The sequence below is a fragment of the Montipora capricornis genome, chromosome 14 (genome assembly GCF_036669925.1).
Source record: "Montipora capricornis isolate CH-2021 chromosome 14, ASM3666992v2, whole genome shotgun sequence".
Classification (NCBI taxonomy): Eukaryota; Metazoa; Cnidaria; class Anthozoa; order Scleractinia; family Acroporidae; genus Montipora; species Montipora capricornis.
In genome coordinates this window covers 38,674,586-38,692,085 of record NC_090896.1, presented here as the reverse complement: position 1 = coordinate 38,692,085, position 17,500 = coordinate 38,674,586, and the positions used below count along the sequence as shown (strand labels likewise).

General features: G+C 40.5%; 1 protein-coding gene across 2 annotated transcripts in view; it reads right to left on the bottom strand.

Moving 5' to 3' along the window:
- Window positions 1–17,500, bottom strand: part of LOC138032754 (uncharacterized) — a 119,369-nt gene that overhangs the window by 58,073 nt on the left and 43,796 nt on the right. Inside the window, exon 9 of one of the 2 annotated variants that reach the window (XM_068880473.1) lies at window positions 13,424–14,076. The exons of the other annotated variant lie outside the window; for it this stretch is intronic. Within the exon in view, the coding sequence (XP_068736574.1) occupies window positions 13,751–14,076 (326 nt within the window). The 3' untranslated portion in view covers window positions 13,424–13,750. Of the gene's footprint in view, window positions 1–13,423; window positions 14,077–17,500 lie in introns of those variants that run through there. 2 annotated transcript variants of the gene reach the window in all.

Here is a 17,500-nt window from a genome sequence, read left to right as displayed (position 1 = left end):
GCTCACATGGTGCATATGGGGTTGAAAACTATCTATAGCACTTCACATCACACTCTAATCAGTTAAGTCTGTTCAAATATATATGCTACACGGCCAACGTTTGCAAAAATGTAATCCTTCCTTGTACTTATACATGTTCATTGCCGTGACAATAACTTCTTCATTTCCCACGGTCTGCTCCCGTCTGACTTTGTAGCTCAGTCGGTAGAGCGGCGGTGATCTAACTTGAAGGTCGTGGGTTCAATTCCCACCCAGATCAGAGTTTTTTTCTGTCCTTGTTTGGGCCCATTCCGATTAGTAGGGCTAACGCTCACATGGTTCATACGGGGTTGAAAACTAGCACTTCACATCACACTCTAATCACTTAAGTCTGTTCAAATATAAGTGCTACACGGCCAACGTTTGCAAAAAACGTAATCCTTCCTTCGACTTATAGATATGCCAGTCAGAGCACGCTGAACTACCATCATGAAGGGGGATGAACCTTAACTACGGAAGGGCAGTGGTTGCGAAGGACCGTATTAAGTCATGATATATTTTTTAGGCCATGCGAAATTCTTATGAGGGATCTTTGTAGTAAAGGTCTTCAAATGAATACCTGATAGCACTTCGGTTGCCTAGCGCAAGCGCATCTAGTGCCAGTCCCCAACCGCGCGTTTCAATGAAAAGAACGCCTAAAAGTTTCTAAGGAAAAGAGACAAAGCAGTAATTTTTTTTTTTTATCCGAACGGGGTCATTTTAGGATTGCCGTTTGCAGAAAAAACGGAGAAAATATTGAAGGTAATTTATGAAATTGATGCTTTTGGACAACTTCAGTCGTAGCAGTATAGCGGGACAATTGTCACCTGAACCTAGTTTAACTAAACCCTCCGTGAGGGTACACTGGGTTGCCTGTGGAACGTGCAACGTTCCAGGCAATTTTTTTCAAGTTGGGGGGTCATTAAAGACCATTTAAGGGCTCACCTAGAAGTCATACCAGCAGAGTCCCTTTGGCTCAGAAGTCCTGACACGTTCGTACGACGAAACAGATCCTTTTCTGAGGTTAAAAACCTGGCTACCGGCCTATTAATTAACCATTTGTCAGAAAGAAGAAATTCCTGAATCTTTAAAAAAAATTGACACGCATTGATTAAGTGTGGTAGTGAAGTAGCACAGCGATTTATTCCATAATGTAAACAGAGATGAGTGTTGTATACCAGGAGGTTCAAGTTGTCCTTGTGTAATATGTAGCTCTAGCAGTGCACGATATTGTTTTGGTTTTGTCTATCATTGTAGTGCCATGGTAAAAGTCTTGAGTAAATAGCCTGGAAGACATGTGGTTACTAGCAAAGTACTGAACACAGGGAGATTGAAGAAAATAAAAGGGAATCGAGAAACAACAAGCTTTCATTCAAATAATTTTTGACTGTCATATTTCCATTTTTTTTAACCTTTGCAGAGTTGCAAACTCTTTTTCCAACAGCTTCATTGATTTTTACCGCTGTGAAGGTTTTCATCAAGTGATATATCAGGAAGAATGAAGCACAAAGCTTCGCGTCGAAAATGGCGGTTGACATGAAAGTTTGAATTTACTTCATGTAAGAAGATGCGAAATGTCTTACATGAAACAAAACAAAACTCGTAAACAAAATCTCGAGAGTGCGCAGTACGGACTGGAAATCAGCTTTAAGATTCCAGATCTTTACGTTTTACCACCTGTCTTGACGTTCCATTCTTGAGCTCCATATGGGTATATTTTCTTTAAAGATGTACTAAAACGATATTCGCGTTACAATGTCTTCCGAAGCCCTTACAGTTTATTTGTGCAGAGCAAGCTACGCATTACCCCAGGCCCCTCAAACCTAACAAAATACGCACAGAAGACTCTATGCACAAAGACACCACTTAGCAGGGGAGTGACAGGCAAAACTTTTCCCGACACGGAAAAAAACTAGACCCTCCGTGAGGGTACACTGGGTTGCCTGTGGTACGTGCACCGTTCCAAAGAATTTTTTTCAAGGTCATTAAGAAGTCATACCAGAAGAGGCCCTTTGGCTCACAGGTCCTCACACGTTCGTTCGACGAAACAGATCTGTCCTTGCGTAATATGTAGCTCTAACAGTGCACGATATTGTTTTGGTATTGTCTATCATTGTAGTGCCATGGTAGAAGTCTTGGGTAAATAGTCTGAGAAGACATGTGGTTACTAGCAAAGTACTGAACCCAGAAAGATTGAAGAAAATAAATGGGAAGTGAGAAACATTGGCTTCTGGGCTGACATGTTGATAAACTTCTTTTCACCACAAGTTTGAGCGTGCCCGCTGAGCAACTGACAGTTTTGTAATGCCGAAGTTCACTGAAATTAATCCGTGTTCGGCGAGGTTAGTGTTAAGATGGGAGACCACAACAATACACCCCTCATAAAACAGAAGCATCGGACCGAAAATACTATTAACGCTAACAAATGCGAACTCAGCAAGGTACAGATCTTGTTAGCTTGCTTTATGCAAAAACAAATATTGATGCAAAAGTAAATAACTATTGATACACAGTTTTTAGAAAGAGCAGAAGGAAGTCTCCAGGACGGTCGATCGAGAATAACATATTTACGACATGAAAACAACATTAATTTTGAACCGTGAATATAGAATATAAAAAGTTACGATCAGCGACAAACATTTTGGGAGATTTTTGCTACGTTCAAATAAATCGCCAAATCGAAAGTGACATGGCCGGAATTCAGCGGGCGCCGTGATTAAGTTACCGCGGCATGTTTACTCGCCAAACAGTGAAGCATCTGTGTCAAGTGATGGCAAGATACCGGGTTTTTGTAAGTTTCTTTTTCTGTCAAGTGTTATAAAGTTTGACAATGAAATGAGCGAAGTCAAAACAAAGATCACAATCGCCCAACTCTTGTTTATGCAAAGTCAAAATTTACTCTCCAAGACGCGTTCGACGTTATCTATCACCAGGTAACTTCATCATTTTGGAAATGGCAGCTACTTTATTATTCATCTGCGTCACAATTTTTCACTGATTTTGGGGCTCATTTTGTTGAAACTCAAGCACGCTTCCAGCAGGCCTGTGAACCCTTACTGCTTACAGAGCAATACTAAAAGACTTCTCCCATATCACAAACAACCTTAAGCTCGGAAATTCAATACACAACATGATATTATAATTCACAAAGGCAGGAAATACCACAGAATCCTTTTCCAGCGAAAAATTTATTGAAACAAACAACATATGTGCCTCTTCCTATTTCATTGCGTGCGTGAAGGCAAGAAACTCAATCGTGTCAAATTACCATATACTTCAGGTAAATACAGCTCACTTTGATTTCGGCTCGACGGGCGATAGATAGATTCCACCGCCTGTATATCCAATTGGCCTGCCATTCATGAGCTTCATAAGGGTATATTTTGTTCAAAGATCCACTAAAACGCCATTCGCGTTACATGACTTTCGACGCCATTGCCGGTTAAGTTAAGCGTTCTACTGTGTCTACCAGAGAAATCTACGCATTTCCCACTACCCTCTCGATCCTAAGAAAATACGCGCAGAAGGCACTATGCACAAAGCTACCACTTAGCAGGGGAGTGACAGGAAAAACTTTTACCGACACGGAAAATAAAAAAACCCACGAAATTAAACACAGATTGCGACTGGGTTTGCCATACTGGCAACCCAGTAATGACTAAGCTCCCACGAGCATCCTATGGCTCAGTCAGTAGAACATCCGAAGTTGTAATCGGAAGGTCGTTGGAGCAATCGGAGTTTTTCCGAGTATCCTCGAGCCACCATCAAATAAAGATATCTTCCATAAGAAGAGTAAACAAAATAAACAATAAGCAAACTGATAGGTGGCTCTAAGTTTGCAGTATGCATTGTACACTGGCCAATTATGAAATACCTCTCCAACGTCGCTCATTCAGTGTGATCGGGAAATCGTTGTGAAATTAACATATTAGGTTGCTCGCCTTCAAAAGTTCAAAGAACTGGTTAAACTTTAGTCATCTTATCAATTTTCAGATTTTTGCTTTCGAAATTCCGGTGATAAATGTTGGGTTGGCTAAAGCACTAGCGAGCAATACATTAGTTGTAAATTTAGATATTTTTACACACTGGTCCATCAGCATTAATAGCTGGTTTCTTGTCTCATCAATAAGAGACTGATGTGCTTATTCTAATGAGGCCAAACGTACATTAAAAACTTGAAAGGTTCTTCTATTAAATTTGTAGGCCAAGTAGCAGTGACACTCAAACAAAACGGACTTCGGACATCATTCGTTGGCATTTTTTATCAAATATCCTTTTTAATTTTTCATTCTATTTTAATTTTAGTGTATTTTTTTCTTATTTTATATATTCAAGATTCGTTTCCTTTATTCTGTTTTTTCTGAATTTTTATTTTATTGCCACATGTTCTTTTCTAAAAATCAATTTTACTTGAATGAACAAGTTGGCATAATTAACCACTTTATCCCAAAAATAGGAGACTTGACTACCTATAAACAAATATTTTGTTATTTGCCATCCACAGAACAAAAGAATCCCTTGTTTCCACAGCCAGTAGATTTGCGGTTGGCACATTAATGACAATAGGTGACGTAAGGTTAAATATAGCTCTACGACGACTGCATGCCCTGCAGCTCCATTCCCCTTACTTTACGACTTCTAAATGTTCTCTGGACAGAATATCAATATGACACCGCTCTCCAATACTTTGATTCCAATATTAGCGCCAGAGGCTATGTGGGCTATTTTCCTAGTTGAAAGTAGGCGTAGGGGTGAGGTTGGTGAGGCATATATGACCGGTATTACGTTGCTTTCATTTATAGCTCCTTGCATCGACAAACACCCTAACGAATGCCCTGGTTGGGCCGCTAGTGGGTAGTGCAAGAAGAATAGGGAATATGTGGAAGAAAATTGCTGGAGGAGATGCTCACAATGTCAGGATGTTATTTTGGTTTTATTCAGCTCTCTTTTTAAGAGTCCTGTTTTTACTGAAGCACTAGTTGAAGTGAGTAGTTGCGAACACACCTACTTGGGAAGCGTTTTATTGAAGAACCGGAAACGACAACCACAGAACAATGAGTATACATTTCTTAACAGAGATGTTAGGCAATTTTAAAATTAATTTTTAATTTTTTTTTTTTTCTGCATTTGTGTAGTTTTTCTCATAAAGGGATAACCTGGGAACTCCCTTTTTCAAATTTTAATGTTTCATGAATTTGACTAAATGTGCATGCATATACGAATGTAAGTGTTAAGGACTTGGCAAACGCCTTCAACATTTTCTTCAACAAAGCGAGTGATGTTGACTGCTGCGACGGGCAAACGTTATCAACATCGATTCAAAATGTTTCAACACCGGTGAAAAGGGGGAAGGGGGGGGGGGGAGAGGGGAAGCACATGGTTTCAACATCGTTGTTCAACAACATCGACCGGATGTTGAAGCAGTCTGCCAGGGCCTTTAGTGAGGAAAAGTTAGAAGGATTCTTGGAGAGTAGCCTGCATGCGCATAAGCAGAAAGAACAGAGAGGGGGTAAAAATGACTTGCAAGGGAAGGGTGAGCTTTCAGATCGCGAAAGGAAATTTAAAAGATCTGAAAAGAACTTTGTGTGAAGGTCAAAATATACCCCAATTACTCTCGAAGTGGCTTTCATGAAATCGATCTAAAGGTTTCAATAAACTATAGCTAGTGCATAAACATTTCTATGACCAACGACCTTCAAAGCTGTTGACACGCAATCGATGCAAATCGTCCCAATGAATAAGTATAGGAAATTGTATTAACGCGAGTGCATTTCGTGATTTACGAGAACGTTTGATATTTTGAAAGTTCTCAAAACTGTACGAGCCCGTTGGCGAGTGCAATTTGAGAATTTTCAAAATACGACATTCAAAGTAAGACTGGAGCTGAGCTTGGTCTAATGCGAATTCCTTCGCATTTCTTTTGTAAATGCAAAGTAGTTCACATTTGAACATTGTGTTTGGCATAAGTCCAATGAGGTCTTTACCGCAAAAAGGTCAACTTCAGCCTTGGTTTTACTCAAAGGTCAGGTAACTTAGCATACAAGTATGGAACGGATATTATCAAGCAAGGGTTTAACTGGTTACAGCGCGTGACCTCGAAACAATCACTTTATCTCAATGCAGGCCTTTACAACAAATTGAATGTGTTTTGTAAAAAGGAGAGAATAAAAACTACAAGGGTGGCAAATAAAACCATTTTTCAATCGATAAGGCTTTCCAAACTAAATTATTATACTTATGACGATAATTGTGAAAATCACTTTATTATTGAACGAAATGATATATGAAATGAATCGTATCATGAACTGCGGGTATGAAATCAAGTGAAACTATGATCCTCGCAGTTATGAACGCAATTTTTGAAGAAAATTCTTTGGAGCGGGTTCATAGCCACCTTTTACAATTAGAAAATTTTCAGGTGACTCTGAATCCGCTTCAAATATATATGTTTTAACTCTGCCAATAGTTTTATCTTAGCACCCCTTATCACTTTCCAGCTATAATGCAAAAATATCTGTGGTACGCAGTTTAGCAGGTATTTGTTTTCTGCACGCTCCTATACGGTTAATTAAGGGTGCGTTCGATTGACCCTATTCCGGAATAAGAATAAGTGGAGTGATGATTTAAAACACTATGTATGGCGTTTTGCAGCAACAAGAGTAATAAAGCTATGTTTAAAATAGCCTTTTAGCAGATGTTTGACAATATTAATGTGAGTCCCCGCAAGAACGAAGGATTTCTAACTTCTATTCCATATATTCCTATTCCGGAATACCGTCAATCGAACGCGCCCTAAGTGTATTATGGCGTCTGTTTGTTTCCCGGTATTTAAGCGGTTTTAAGTATTTTGCATATGGTTATATAAGTGTCTTGTTCATTCGTATTCATCCTTCGGGTCTGTGCACGCCTACTACCCACAGTTTTGTTTTTGCTTTCGCTATGCCCAAGGAGCAGCAGCAAATTAAGTTCTTCGGTTTTGATCGTTACTGTTAACGACTCAGGCGCTGCTATCAGCCCTTCTATTAACCAGTTAATCTAGTCTTCAGTTGCCGAGTCTATCGGTGCTTTGACCGATAACCTTTGGCAGGTTATCGAGGATCGTCTGGGCGGTTCCGCCAGGCAGTTTTTGGAGGAAAATGGTTCCACTGTCGAGCAAGCCGTTAAAAGGGTGCGTCGAGAAAGTTACACCTGTAAAAGAAAGGGAAACCAACGGCAGCTGGACCATGCCGTTCAAGTGCTGGACAGGTTTGACAAAGCATCCGTCGCTTTAAAAGGAAAATCATACAACAAGGTCAAGGACTCTTGGACGCAGAATCCTTGTCTTCAGCAAGCGGTCAGCCTAATCGAAGGGCTTTTAGCTCTTCGCAGCGCTTGAGACTTTGTTTTTACTTTTCACGTGAAACTTGCTTTGTTTTTACCTTCGGATTTATGGCGTTACTCTCAGGCCATATCCAGTATTCTCCAGGATTTGCTGGCTTTTTCGTTTCTTGTTTTTCTATTAACTTCTGGTAAGTGCGCAGTTTAGCAGATATTTGTTTTCTGTACGCTCCTATATGGTTAATTAAGTGTATTATGGTGTCTGTTTGTGTCCCGGTATTTAAGCGGTGTTAAGTATTTTGCATATGGTTATATGTGTCTTGTTCATTCGTATTCATTCTTCGGGTCTGTGTATACCTACTACCCACAGTTTCGTTTTTGCTTTATTTTAATGTTTGGCCCTTGGCATCTATCAGTTTGATTATATTATTTTTTGTTTTGATTTCATATAGAGCGGGGAGTTCGGCCCCTTTAATGCTTTTTGTTTAAAGTCTTCCGATTCTTCAGAGACCAATCCGCGCCGTGCCCGACTAGATGAAGGAGAGTACTTTCACTCTTCAGTTGAGTGTGGTTTTGCTGTCCATCGGTTTTTCGGATGAATTTTGTTCCGGCAATGTTTGTCCAGGAGTTAAAGGCCGTTTCAATTCCTCCGTTAGTTTTTGGGCATCCACCTTAAAACGCTCGTCAGTTTACTCTCGATACCTTTTCCTACGGCTATCGACTTCCTTTTGCCAGTTATCCGGCCCTGTGTCTTTTTAGCAATATTCGTCGGCTCTTAGGCATCCAGACTTTGTTCTTCATGCTATTTCTGAGCTTTTGGACACTGGCTGAGTCGTGGAGCATAGTAGTCTCCTTTTTGAGTTAACCCTTTGACGGTTGCGGAATCTTAGGCACGTTAATTGCCGTCTCGTTCGTTTTAGTTTAAGTACGAGGACCTTCGCTCGCTCTCGCAGATTCTTCAGGAAGGGAATTGATTCTTTACCTGGGACCTCAAATCTGCATGGATACCACCATGTTGATATTTTTTTCCGGAACACCAGAATTATCTAGGTTTTGTTTGGCACTTTAGCAGCGGACTTAGGTATTCCACGTTAACGGTTTTACCCTTCGGTCTCAGCAGCGCGTGTTTTTGTTTTGCTAATTGTTGCGCCCATTAGTTAATTGCTGGTGATCTATGGGGCATAACTCGACAACTGTAGTCAGTCCGATATGACGTCAGACGTCGCAGCAGCCTTTACTCAGCGAAAGGGTCTTGACTCTTCTGGTCTCCTTCTTAATGAGGGGAAGTCGTGCTAGGTTCCGATGAAAGTGGGCGAGTGGCTAGGTTTTGTGATCAACACTTTTTCTATGACGTTTCGGATTCCCATGAAGAAAGTTTGCAAGCTTTAGCAGCTATTATGTTTCGCCATTCATATCAAGTCATCGTCCTACCGTGAATTAGCCACGATCGCCGGTTCCATTTTTTCGGTTGCCTTGGCGGTTGGGCCTATTTCCCGTCTTCTGACTAAGCAAATGCACTTAGCGATAGAGTCTAGGTCGGTTTGGGATCACACTCCTTGCTTCCCTCCCGCTCTGCTAGAGGAATTGAAGTTTTGATTTAATAATATTGGATCTTTTAGTGTTTACTCCATTCGACCTCCCCGTGATTCGTCCACTGTTTTTTTTCCGACGCGAGCGACGCAGCCTTCGGAGGGTTTTCCGCCTTCCTCGATGGCTCTGTGGCCAGCGGTCGTCGATCGACGATTTGGGTCAAAGTTCTACTTTTTGCGAGGTGAAGCTATTTATCATGTTTTGCTTTCTTTTGTTGAGCACCTAAAGCCCAAGAAGGTAAAAAATTTTACCCACGATCTGAGTGCCGCCAGGATAGTTTCTGTTGGTACCTTTCAGGTCCATCTTCAGTCGGTGGCTATAAGCATCTTTTCTTTTTTGTTTTTCTCATGGTATTGCCTTGGTAGCGCAGTGGATTCCCAGGTCGCTCGACGGGAGGGCCGATCTATTAAGCCGGTTCGTTGACAAGTATGCTTGGCAGGTTAATCCCCCGTGTTTCGACTGGTTGACGCCAAATGGGGTCCCCACGCGATCGACCGTTTTGCCTCCTATTATAACGCTCAGTTTCAACTCCAAATTTGCTTCTCCCGGTTGCACTGGTGTTAATGCGTTGGTCCAGGATTGGAGTGGAGAGAATAACAGGGTTTGCCCTCCGGTGGGTCTCGTCGTGAACGCCGTTCGAGTTCACACAGCTTGTTCCGGTCGTGGGACTTTGATTATTCTTGAATGGCCGTCGGCCTCCTTTTGGACTCTTTTATTGTGATGGACCTTCACGGTTTGAGTCGTTCGTCAGGGAGGTTGTTGTGCTTCCCGCCAAACACGATCTCATTTTGGAAGGCCGAGGTCAGATGGCGTATTTTGGGCTTGAATTGGCATATTTTGAGCCGGAATTGGCACATTTTGAGCCTGATTTGGCATATTTTAAGCCCGAGTTGGCATAGTTTAAGCCTTATTTGGCGTGCTTCGAGTTTATTTGGTCTCGTCTTGGTTTGTGCCTGTATCGCTATATTTGGTCTTTGGCACAGTAGTTGTTTGATTTTCCGGGATTTGGCCTGAAGCGGCCTTATTGACCGATTCTTTGATGAGTGTCATGAAAAACGATCAACATAGGGAAGGCCACACTGCTTTTCTCGCTAGATCTGGCAAGGTTACTTGTCCTGTGGCTGTGACCGAGCGGTTGGTTAAGCTTTTGCCGCAGTCTTCCTCTGCGTTCCCATTAGTTCGTAGAATTATGAAAGCCAAGTCTAAGGAGCATTTTCATTCTAGTTTGGGCGTTTCTATGACCACTTTAAGGGTGGAATTTAAGAAGCATATTAAGCCACTTGTTAGGGAAGTTTCTAAGTACGGCACGCACAGTATAAAGTCTGGTACGGCGTCCAATCCGGCTTGTTGGAAAATAGCCTGTGTTTTGTTAGATATCTATGCTGGTTGGAGGTGCAAATCAGCTAATCAATTTAGTTGTTTCTGCTGTTCGTTTTTAATTCTTATTTTATATTTTCCAGTATACACTGGCGATTGTTTATTCAGAATTAGATTTTCGCTTTTGCTGGCTTTGTAATTTTTGAGTAATTTATTTAGAGTCCTGGCGGGGGACGTGAGTTGTGCCTAGCCCGTCCCAGATTTCCTGTACCCTTTTTCCCTAGGGGGTTTTTTAAGGCAGGTATTTTTCTGGCCACCCTTATAAGCTTACACGTAGCTTTAGTTTATTTATCCTTGCTGTAGCTATGCTCCTTTTTAATTGATCCATTATCAAAGTGGGTTATGGCGTTACTCTCAGGCCATATCCAATATTCTCCAGGATTTGCTGGCTTTTTCATTTCTTGTTGTTCTATTAACTTCTGGTAAGTGCAGAAAAAAGAAGGTTCACCAAGTTTATTTTTAAGTAAAGGGTGTTTTTAATTAGCAAGTTTGTTCCCATGGTGATAAATTACGTCACGTTAATAGATGCATCGTGCTAGGCATTTACATGAAACAGTGCTGTAAAATAAATTTAATGAATAGAACTTATCCTCCAAATTGTTGAAACTCGTTTCTAAGCATTTCCAGCCTATTTCTTACAATAAGATTAGAGTAAAGATTAGCGTCTTTGTTAGGTCAGGGTCAATGCAGCAGTTTATCCATACTTGAGGAGCAGCATTTGGGGGACACTTTGTGACGCCAATTGTCTGTATTCAAATACACGAGTGATGTTGAAGTTGGGGAAATGAGCAAGGGGACACTTCGTGACGCTTATTGAAATACGAATGCATCTAATTACCTGCATTTCTGGACATGTCTGTTATCGTACATGAAGCATGTTCTCCTAAATGTCACCACATACAGCAATGCTTCATGGAAGGAATAAAAGATATTGAATAGACCATTTTCATAACGGCGGCCAGAAAAAAAAAATCTTTTGTTTTAATGCTACTAAGCCTTTCTAGCCTCGCTACGACGAGCAAATTTCAAAAGAATATTTGTTTCAAAATGAAGGCAGTAGGTCTAATTAACATAAATACAAAAGAATGGTCACCATTTATGAAAGTGATCTATTCAATAAGTAAAACGTATGGTTTATTTGGTGTCAGCCGTAACTCGATCAAGACGACACTTTCTTGGTGATTTCGTGACTCGAAAGTGTCTGGGGATAGAACACCTATCCTATTTTTTTCTGTCCTTTGGTGACCCTTTCATTACCAACAAACTGAAATTCCTTTGCCTATTCCCCCAGAGAAGATACCTTTGTAACATGTGCTGTCCATATTGAAGAAGCATTTAGCCTGGAATGGGCACCGACTCATTTCTAAATGGATTCTTCCGAATGGTGTCCCGACGGAGTCTGCCAACTGAAGATATATTGTATGCGACAACAGCACTAATTCCGTTGATGGAGGTAACGACTTAATAGGGGAAACTGTGCGGCGGAGACCGATTGTGAAACTTTGCCGTTGTAGGGCTGTTTGAGCTTGAATGACACCAGTAAGAGGGACTTTGAAGTCGTATACTTCTAATAGAGAACATTTTATGTACTCCTAGCAGACGCTTATGACCCCGAAGCGTTTAACTCTGGTTCAGAGCTGTTCTTTTTTTATTATTAGTATAAGCATTTCCTTACTTGGATGTGTCGTATTGCAGGCCGTGCAGGTTCCCGCGAATGCAGCTTCGAAATTAGTTTTGTCCATATTTGGGCATAAAATTGGTGTCCTAAAATCCCCAGCTTTGTACCAAGGAAAACAGTTGCAAGTTACACGCTTTATGCTATGTCATGTGCTTGTGGTCCTAGGTTTTGCTGATATTTCATAACAAGAAGGGAAGGATGTTGCGAAGAACATTTCATGGTTAAACTGCCACCCATTCTTGTGGATTCGCTGTTGGGTCAAAAGAAAGAGGCTTTTTTTTGCTTTATGTCAGATAAGCGCATGTTTACGCAAGATGAAATTAAATTGTTCCTGTTGTTATGGATTCCTTTCGTGGATTTTTGGCCGGATAATAATTTCTGGCGAGCACTGCCTTCTTTGGGGCGTCCCAGCACGCTCATGGTGTAAAACTGTTGAAGAACCATTCCCTTTTCTGGTTTCCCCTGAGTGAAAAAGTAATTTACCGATTTTAACGTTACTTTACATTTCCGACAAACAGAGGAGGAGTCACTCTTCTGTGCAAGCTTTATTACTGTCAGGGGTCCGTGCGCGGAGAAATTCTGAAGGTATTGGTTGCAGGACGCAAGAACCTATAGCGGAATGAGTATATTTATAGTGATAATGTAATATGGTATGTTTGGCGTTTTGAAGCAACAAGGATAATAAAGATATGTTCACCAGGTGCTTGACAATAATTTTTAATGCGAAATTCGTAAAAGCGAAGGATTTCTAACTCCTTTTCCATGTATTCCTATTCCCAAACGAACGCACCATTAGCTTTTTTTTTTCTTTCCTTAAAATCCCTTAACATACATAAATTGTTGTTATCATTTGTTGTTGTTATGGTCAATATAAATGAAATCGATATGACTCGTTATTTAAGTCTGCTATTACTGTAGGATTAAAACATATACGGGACGAGTGATTGTCAACATTTTGATTAAACCATAGAGAGATTTTCAATCGAGTGTCGTAAAACCAAAACCAGAAGTAATTCCTTTGCCCAATCAAAATGGAGGGAGACTATCTGGTAAACCAATCATAACTCAAAGTAATTACCTTTAGTAGATTTTCAGCTCCGACTATTGCATTTCTAGCTTTTTGATTGCCTAAAAAACTCCGACTATGAGCCAATAGTCGACGTTTTACGTCATATGGAAAATAGTGCGCCAAGATGCTCTTTCCGGACGCTTTGTAAAATTGTGGAAATAAAAATCGGCGGCAAAACCCGGTTTGAGAATTTACTAAAACAATTATTCCATTCGCCCTTGTTGGATATGAAGTGATTATAACCAACTCGCGCTACGCCCTCGTTGGCTATTTCATATCCAGCCCGGGCTCATGAAATAATTGTTATGTAGCCGACACAAAGCGCGGGAAAATGTGCACGCGCGATCCACGATTAGTTTTTGTTTCCCTTCTGATTGGTTGAAAAAGTGGCCACAGAACTTTGAACCTATCACTGAGTGAAGTAATCATAAACAAAAGCAATTCGCCAATTACTTTCGACACTCAATTGAAAACCGCTCTAACACGCTAAATATGGTGGCCTGATTACACAAAAAAACAACCTCGTTCCCAGGGCTTTTCTATAATAACTACATCTTTCTTTTCTAAAACTATGTTTTTGACTAAAAGCTCTCTGGAAAGAAGTACCCCTGATCTAAAGGCACCTTGAAGCGGCTAAGAAAAGCCCTGGGAACGAGGTTGCACAAAAAATAGAATAGTGACGGCAATCTTTTCGGCTCGTTTTAAGTGGTTGTCTCGTAGAATACCTCTATATCAGTGGGAGTAAACTTGTAGCTTCCTGCATAAAATCTACAGGAATAAGAAGATGAATAATACCCTGGGGGAAGGGGGTAAGAGAAGCCACACCATGTGTACGATTCTTGGTTGCTGGCAGCGTTGTTTGAAATGTAGATGTCTCCGGGACCAAAGGTTGGTCCGTAATTGGAACATCTGTATATAGCGTAGTGCTGCCGTCCTGACTTGACCTGGAGCTTAATAGGAGCGTAGCCATTGATGTTCTGCAGTGAGTAGATAAACGATTTACTGGATGAAGCATAACCACAAGAACCTAAAAGAAAATAATTACCAAATCTCTTTAAAAAAAAAAACATTATTATTTATGATTATGATTTGTGCTATAATATAATTCAAGTGAAGCTATGATCCTCGCAGTTATGAACGCACATTTAGCAATTGCGTAGAGAAGTCTGAAAAGTTCAGGACTTCAACGGGGTTTGCACCCGTGACCTCACGATACCAGTGCGACGCTCTAACCAGCTGAGTTAAGAAGCCACTGCGGCTGGGAGTTGGTCATTTGTGGGTTCATATGTTCGCGTGATGAGCGAATCAATGAACGAAAGGATATATGAAATGAATCATATATTGAACATATGACGGGAGCATATGAACCCACTAAAGACCAGCTCCCAAAATCAGTGGCTTCATAGCTCAGTTGGTTAGAGCGTTGCGCCGGTATCGCGAGGTCACGGATGCAAACCCCGTTGAAGTCCTGAAATTTTCAGGCTTCTCTACGCAATTGCTTATTTTTTATTATTTTTTTTTTTGCGTCCAAACCAGGAGGAACATAGCTTCACTTGATTCATATCTGCAGTTAAATATATGATTAATTTCATATATCATTTCGTTCACAATATAAATCCTTAGTCTGAAAACCGTAGCAATTTGCCCACTTACTCCGGCTACAAACAGCTCGGCGATGAACGAGCGATAGCTCGAAACCGAGCAGTTTCCTTTTTACGAGGCCGTCTTCTCAGCTAACAAACTCTGAATGACCTAATCATTTCAGGTATGTAAGTTGGGAAATCAATCATTTATTATATCCTTCAAGAATTAAACCAAAAAAAAGATTAACCAATCCTATCCAGCAGGTCGTGCAATTATTTTGAAGTATTTTGTATACAAACGGCAACTTAGCCTATATCTACAAATGACCTTGTGAAGGCGGGTTACTCCAGTTTACAGGCTACCTTTCTTTGTTAAATTACATATATGATCTCTAAATTTTTATCTTATTCATTCACATGTGGATTATCATAGTCTGCTCAGTATTAGTTAACGCAATTTTCACATTTCACGAAATGTGAAGAACACAACATAGAAAACCTAGTTACATAAAGTGTTTTCCTTTCTAACACAGAATTGGCCTCTGCTAGCAAGACATATGAAAGAAGGAAGGAAGCACGCAAGGAATAACATAGCCAATCTAAACACCGAGACAAGCGACACTTTAATTTAACTGAAAAGGTTCATGTTGTGAATCATTAAAAAATCGAAAAGTGTAGCGGATGCTAACAACAGAAGTAACACAAGTAACTTAAGCATGTTAGGATTTTAACTTCTCTTCCAAATTGAAACCACAACACGGCAACTAATAAACCACAAACAAAACAAAAAAAAATGCCAAGAAAAAGTTTCATTTGTGCATAGTTAATATGTGAAGATGGCTCCAAAACTCGACATGTTTCTTTGTTTTTTTTGTTTTGTTTTGCTTTTTGTTGTTTGCTTTTTGTTTTTTTTTTCTTCACTTCAATGTTTTGGCCTTGACCATGCAGAGATCACACCCTTTTCCTAAAAGGTTTCGATTAACGACGGTGGCTACTAATTCAAAGGCATTTTTGCCCGGTTTACTCACTATGCGGGAAAAGCAGATCGTACCAAGTGTTATTGAAATTCAAAGAGAAAACTGGGGTAAACCACGCATTTGAAAGATAATTAATCAACAATATTTGTAAAAAGCTTTAAAGTACAAAGCAATGTATGGTGTTATTTTCCGAATTGAAACTTAATTATCATTGAAAAATGCGTGGTTACCCCAAAATCTCTTTGTTGACCAAAAGCACTTGCTAAGTTCCGCTTCCCCCGCATAGTTTTAAACCGCGTATCAGTAAGCACCACCAAAAGGAAACTCCAAAAAGGTTGAGACGCGCAGAACGTATGGGCAATAACAATAGTAGGCATTGTCCTTAATTCACTTAAACTCAGTTTTGAACAAAGGAAAAAAGATTGTCCATGGTCACGGTCAATTTGTCATAAAACGCGATTTCACTGTAGTTCTCCTCTTTGATTTTTCGAGGTTTCCTAACCAGTCCATCTATGATATACATACGAGATTTAGAATAATCTGACTTAATTTGACTTGATTTGCTTTCATTGTTAATTTCAGTTCAGTGTCCCCAATTAGTGCTCCAGCGCTAGAACGACTGGTCTCCTTGGCAGCCGCTCGGGCCGGAGTCACGCAACGCTCCCGTGACTCCGGCCCGAGCGGCTGCGAAGGAGACTATAAAACGACTAGACACTGAAATAAAGTTCCTTTCCTTTCCTTTATTCGTTTTTCTAGCACATGTAATAGATGACACAGATTTTCAGCTGATTCAAAAAAAAAAAAAAAAAAATGAAATATAGGAACATTCTATTGCTTCCTGGCATTATTGTTTTCCTTTGAGAAGCTTTTGCGTTTACGTGACTCCCTCGTCAGAAGTGCCCTGAATGAAACGACAGCTGCTAATTGCGACCGTAGTACCTATCTTTGTGGCCTCGTGCGCTGCAACACCTTTTTACACACTAATGCATCATGTGTTATTGACGCTCCTGGTGAGCGCATCAGAATCCACGCTAGATATACCTGTGTTTGCGAGAACGTTGTTTATTTAATCCAGTGCCGCTGCTGTCACAAGATTTACATTAGTAAAACCGTAACGCTTAACTTGCAGAAGATTAGGTGACAGATTCCGAGAACATCTGTGCTCCACACGGCTGGGTAACATAGATCTGCCTGTAGGCCGTCATTGTTCATCTTCGTCGGGTCACACTCCAGAGGACATGTTAGTCTCTGTTATCCGCTCCGGCTTCAGCAGTGCTTTAGACAGACATATCTTTTAGGTCTCTGCACCGAAGCGGTTTTAATACTGACTTCAATTTTCTTCGACACTCTCAAAGTCAGCGCGCGCTATAACCTTGCACATATGTTATATTATGTTTTTACTTGAAGTTATGACGCGCGCTTTCCGTTACTTTATTTGTCTGGATGATAGGAAATTCTGGTTGCAAAAATTGCACATTGGTCATTTTTCAATGAAGTAATTAATGGAGTTACTCAGTAACTCAGTAGTGAAGCAACACAGGCAATAAAAAATACAAAAAAGAAGTTGAAATGTGTGTTTCAGATTCCAAATAAACTGCTTAAGCTTGGAACTTTTCGTTCATAGAGACATTACATTAGAAATACTCTGACCAGGGTGGGAATTGAACCCACGACCTTCGGGTTAGATCACCGCTCCTATACCGACTGAGCTACAAGGTCAGACGGTAGCAGACCGTGGGAACTGAAGATGTTAAAGTCATGGGTTCACTTCCCACCCTGGTCAGATCTTTTCTCTTTCCTTGTTTTGGCCCATTTCTATTAGTAGTGCTAACGCTCACATGGTTCAAATGGGAGAACAAAACTAGCAGTTCACGTCACACTCTAATCAGTT